A 6,000-nucleotide genomic window follows, 5' to 3' on the forward strand; every position below is an offset into this window, starting at 1 on the left:
GGAGTGTCACTCTCAAATCTTGCCAAGCTAGTACAGAAAGAAGAAAAAGAAGGATATGCCTACTGTCTTCTCTTAACAGTGTACGTTCTTCTGCCGGTACACAAGGAAGTCCACTTTCTCCCGGAGTCCAAACAATATTTACCTCACACTGAGGCATAGTCATATACTCAAGACAAAAACGTCATCTGAATGCTTATACTTTCCAAAGCATTTTCTAAAATGAATGCTTGTCTGTCCTTTCCCTTGTTTCTTGTTCAGGGCAGAGTGTTGTCTCATTCAACTCTACCCTCTCCCAAATCTTCTATTTATTTCTCTCTCCAGAGAGGTTTAGAAATTGTTCCAGATTTTGTTAATATGCTCTCAGGAGTTTTCATTTTCATGCCACAGGGAAAGCAATCTGCAGACCAGGTTTTTGCTTTGGGAAAGCCTCCTCTGCCACCTTGCTGCCTTCCTCCTACGTTGGTTACAAAGGAAAATGACCTTGGGCCAGTCAGTCTCTCTCTCAGCCCAACTCACCTCACAGGGCTGTTGTGGGAAAAATAGGAGGAGGAAAGAAGGAGTATTGGGTCTGTTCATTGCGTTAAGTTACTTACAAAGTCATAAAGGTGGGATAAAATTCTAATAATAAATTATAAAAGAGATGCAAGCATAAAGAGACCATAGGAAAGGGGATTTGTTCAGGCTCCTACTAGTTTGGTTATCCCCCTGAATAGGGGGGAATTAATTACATTGTTTAGTGCATGCTAAATATATTTAGTGTTGGTGTTCTATGTGAAAACTGAGTTGACAGATTCCACAGTCTCTACCCTTACTAAACTTCCATTTTGTTTTTCGATTTCAGTTGATTTTGAAGAATTCAAAGATGCCAATGCAGGTGGATGGGGAGCCTTGGGCACAAGGCCCTTGCACTATCACTATTACTCACAAGACCCACGCACTGGTGCTCTATCACTCAGGTGAACAGACAGACGATGACGTGTCCAGTGTGTCTGAACAGGAACTGACTAAAGATCAAACTGATGAAGACACATAGGTCTTGATCCAGTTTGGCCTGTTAACTAGTGATGGTAGTTCAGCATGGCTTTTGCTGAAAAACCTTGCACTATGATCCTGGCTCTCACATATATATATATATATATATACACATACAGCATCAAGAAGAAAAAATAACAGAGTGGAGGAACCTTTCATGGTAACTGTTTACTGATTACTCTTTAGTAGTCCCTGAAAAAGTATGTTATAGTCCTGTGTAATAGTAATTGTTACCAGGTTTGTAATTTGAGGCTTGAAGGCAGTTCTTCCATTAATTGCACAAAGCCACTCGGGGGTTCAGACGATCCTTGCGCAGACATAGCACCGTCTGATCAGGAATAATCCGTGGAGTCAAGCTGCTCCTTTTCTCTCCCTTCCTCACCTCTGTTGGTAATGCATTCCTTTTTCTTTCGGAACCTAACATGGCGCAGTGCCAGAACCATTATTTTTGCTCTCTTTTGAAAATGGAAGGGTGAAAATGGGGAAATTTGTATGAGAAAAAAATTCGTAAGACTACAAAGCTCCCCTGGGGGCAAAAACTATGTCTGCACTAGGTTCACAGCCTGCTTCAAGTTCAGTTTTGTTGAATAAGTATTATTATTGGTGACTTACAAGGCGCAGACCCCGCTGACTGATATTCTTACCTTTTTTTGCGATCCTTAATAGAGTGAGGGATAGATTTATATGCGGCCTATCCAGTCAGTTACTGATAAAATATTTTCTCATAGGAAAATGTTTGTCGTTTGGAATATTAATCTTGCTTCCGTACTAGCTGTGTAAGAGGTTTTTTAAATACGTGCTTTGTTTCTAATGTCTGTTACACTGATTTATTTATAAAAATGGCAACTCTAATTAGGACTCATTAATTAACTTACAACTTTGGAGGTTACTTTTAGACTCCTACGACAGGTAGGCTGCTGCCAGATTGCAAAATGTAAGGAAGTTAGCAAATACGTGGCAGGATCTTGCAGGAATTTAGATAAGAACACAGATGCACTGAGATTTCAGCATTCTTATTTTAGAACTTGGAGATGTATGAGAATAGGTGATTTTGTGGTATTCCAGCTATTTGTATTACTGTGTTTTTAATATTCTGGCACCTGCCACTGGAAAAAAAAAACTTGCCGGTTTCTGATAACCCAAAAATCTCCAGCTTTTTGACAGTCTGGATATTTGAGTCCCAGGAGGGACTTTGGAGATGCTGGTGAAGGGCTACATGAGCTAGGAAGTTAGAAGAATCTGTTAGTGGAATGTACTTATTCAAAGGAACACTGGGTCTAAATAGGTATGAGGTGAGCATGCTTAAATTAATGTACGCAGCTGCTATTAATTTACTGTAGGCACAATCTGTCAGGAATTCTCTATGCCTAGATCCTACTAAAATAACACAATCCTAGTAAATTGTGCCTTGATCCAAATATTGCTTTTCTTGTCCTTTTAGGAAATCTTGGATCTCTCTCGTGAAATAATTCTTTTAAAGTTTGCTAGCCATCTGAGTAGTATAAAGCCATGCTTTGAAACTATTATATAGCTTAAGATTGATACACTTATTTGATGGTAGGGAAGTATTTCAGTGTTTTGATAAATCAGGCATGTTTAAATATTTTTGTGGGACTTATATGAATGCATGAACTGGTATGTTGAATATGAGGATCTTGTTTACTGCAGCTGAGTGATTGCAAGGGATAAGCATCTGTTAGAGGCAGCAAGAGTATATGTGTTGGACCGTTTTGTTAACTGTTGCAATTTTTTTTTCAGTTTTCTTGCTACTTGATTATTATCATAGTATTTATAATAGTACTATGGTTACTTTAATAGTTTACACGGATAAGTATATTATTCAAAGGATTTTTGTGTCCCTGATTATGTTCCGTTTATACAAGGTTTATTTATTAAATTTATATACCCCCCCATCTCACCAAAAGCACAGCAACAGATACAAAATATAAAAATCCATATTGAAAACCTATCTCCAGCACAAGATAATAGTAAAATACAGTTGATGTAAGCAGTGCCACTAGGCCAGGGATAGGCAACCTTGGCTCTTTTATGACTCGTGGACTTCAACTCCCAGAATTCCTGAGCCAGCGTGGCTCAGCTTGGAAACCTCTCCCTTTCCCCTCAGCATGGCTGGCTCAGGAATTCTGGGAGTTGAAGTCCACGAGTCATAAAAGAACCAAGGTGGACTAGGTGAAATGCCTTCCAGTACATCAGAGCATTGCTGATCAGATCAGCTGGCCTGCATTTTTCTTGCATTGGTTCTCTGACAGCCTCGCTGGAGGAAGATGAAAAATGCCCTTGTTCACTCTTATGCTTTATCAGAAGCTGTTATGAAATTCTTGCCATTAATCAGAATAATGAAAAAAAGACATAGTTACAACTCTTGACCTGATGACAGTTCAGAGTTATTAAATAAAATTACTTACAACCCATTCCTTGAAGTTACAACTGCCGCACAATCCCCGCAGTCAGGCGATGGCATTTCGGGCAGTTGGCGATTTGTTTGCACTTGCGACAGGTTGCGATTATGTGATTATCATTTACAATCTTCCCTTCCGGTTTCCCCAGAAAGTCAGTGCAGAAGCCACCAGGTTGCAAGCTACTGTTGCCTGCAGAAGGGTTTCCCCCTCCTCTGCTAGAAGTGGAAGGGAAATTCTAGCATGGGGTTGGAGAAAGAAAGGTATTCGAGATTTTCTCCAGCCTAGCATCAGAGTACCCCCTACCCCCCCCCATGCACGCAGAAGGGAACTCCAGCATTGGATTGCAGAAAAGAAATTTGCATTCTGCATGTCTAACCTTTTTTCTAACCTTTCTGCGATTCAGAAACATCATGTTCGTAGCTTTCCAACCAGAAAAACCAGTAAGCACCGTGTTTCCGAATAGTAAAAAAGGCTCTTTCCAGCCTTGCTTGCCTTCAGAAACATCATAAGAGCTGTTGTTTTTCTCACAATTGTTTTAAAGCAGCGGTTCTCAACCTATGGGTCGCGACCCCATTTGGGGTCGATCGCCCATTTTTCGGGGGTCGCCAAAGGCGGCGATCCGCCATTTTTTGCGGTGCCGTGCACGCGCGCCGCGCATGGGGGCGGTGCCACGCATGCACGCCGCGCGTGGGGGCGGTGCCACGCATGCACGCCGCACGTGGGGGCGGTGCACCGCACGCGGGGCGGGGCGCGGCCCGGCGCATGCGCAGAACATTTGTGTGACGGGGGGCGCCGTCACACAAACGTTGAGAAGCACTGTTTTAAAGGCTAGCAGAGCCACTTTTTACCATTCGAATACATCGTGTTATTAGCTTTCTGTTTTTCTATTTTTTCCAGCCTTTCTGTTATTCAGAAAAAAATCACATTCGCTACCTTTTTTTTTCTTTTTTAAAGGCAGTACTTTTATTATGAAATAGTATTAAAAAATATATTAAAAATCAGTGTGCAATGTGACTTCGTTCAGCCTCACCACAGTGAGGCGCTGTTTTGGGAGGCTTCCGAGGCGTCTGGCTCCATCTTTCCCTCAGGGATCTCTTTCCCCTGTAGATGAACTGCAGAAGGCCCCATGAAACGATCTCTTTTGGTTACCTGGGCGGGTTTCTTGATTATATATTTGTCTCGGTAATATTGTGGCAGGATATTGGTTGAGCAACCCTCTCTCCAGATGCATTGGAGGAGAGGCTCCATTGTTCCCAGCCGGCGTAGCTGTGGTGTGGGATAATGAAACCTGCGATCCAATCACGTTCGCTACCTTTCTAACCAGAAAGCTAGCAAATGCAATGTTTCTGAAAGGTTGAGAGGCTAGCACACAGGAGGAAAGCAGCCATGCCAGGGGAGAGGCAAAACATTCAGATCTTTGGGGACCCAAGCTTCCTTTCTCTGGCCAAGCATGGGGGTTTCCTTCCGCACATAGAGGGGAGAGGAAGTCTGAAGTGGGCCAAAGAAATGAAGCTCACGTGTTTGGGATCTCTGCGCATGACAGGCAAATGTTTCAATCCATCCACCTAATGACCCATGCAGTCGCTTTGCCGCCGCACTGGGAGGACTGGGATTGTGGTCATTGAGCAAGGCGGGTCACCTGGGCATCTCACTTAATGACTGCAATGACTCATGACCAGAATTCTGGGCTCAGTAAAAGTTGAATCAAGGATTACTGTATATGAAAAAATATATGCTTATGCACTTTATCAGCAGTAGATCAAGAAACAAAGTCTGAGCATCTAGCTAGCTCTTGGATATGATGCCAGTCATATAGATCTAACCATTAGATGCATTTGTCTTTATCTGAATTGTTATATTGTTTTGTAAACATATTTATTAACCTCTGTATTTTGATCTTGGGTATCCTGTTGTTTGTATGGATTTGAAAATAAGTTGACAGTGCTTTGAAAGAGTTTTGTTGAATGACGTTGTTTCATTCCTGTTTCTGTTACCTAGAGTATTTAATTCTTTTAGAACTGTAAGAAGCATCTTGTGTCCCTAGCAGACATAATCAATTCCATGTAGTTAATCAAGAGAACGAACCAAATAGAAATCAATTCTGTGTAAGCAAATTGTACCATTCTGGCTCACATTTTTCAGTGAAGAAGAGAGAAAGGCTTGTCATTGTATCATTTAGAATCTGTAGTATGAAGTGGGCTTTTAAAAATCTATAAATTGATTTGAGTTTATTGATGTTCTCTTGAATACATAAACAATGAGGTTTTTTTAAAAAAAACATAACAGACACTGAGTACTTATGATATTTGCTGGATCCTTAAATGCGCACTAGAACTTATGTCCCATAGTGACTTCTGATGGGGTGATGACATCCAGAAGGGACCACAGCATTACAGATGGGTGTGCGGGTTGTGCATTGTTGATTGTGCTGGGAGTCTCAAAGATTGACCGCAAGCATCATCTCTGGTGGAATAGGAAAGGGGCTGCAATGCACATTCTTCAAATATCTGGATAGCATGGTAGAAGCAACATCTTTTCTCGAGCATGT

The 6,000-nt window shown here is 41.6% G+C and overlaps 1 protein-coding gene across 3 annotated transcripts in view; it reads left to right on the forward strand.

Annotated features, from left to right (window-relative positions):
* The window catches only part of DGKE (diacylglycerol kinase epsilon), a 28,537-nt gene extending 22,854 nt beyond the window's left edge, over window positions 1–5,683 (forward strand). For all 3 annotated transcript variants that reach the window (XM_039343571.1, XM_039343570.1, XM_039343572.1), the window contains exon 13: window positions 842–5,683. In XM_039343571.1, coding sequence (XP_039199505.1) covers window positions 842–1,033 — 192 coding nt within the window. In that variant the 3' untranslated portion in view covers window positions 1,034–5,683. The remainder of the gene's footprint in view (window positions 1–841) is intronic.
* The last annotated feature ends 317 nt before the right edge of the window (window positions 5,684–6,000 follow it).

Source organism: Crotalus tigris, unplaced genomic scaffold (genome assembly GCF_016545835.1).
Source record: "Crotalus tigris isolate CLP2741 ecotype Arizona unplaced genomic scaffold, ASM1654583v1 scf7180000017865.1625608, whole genome shotgun sequence".
Classification (NCBI taxonomy): domain Eukaryota; kingdom Metazoa; phylum Chordata; class Lepidosauria; order Squamata; family Viperidae; genus Crotalus; species Crotalus tigris.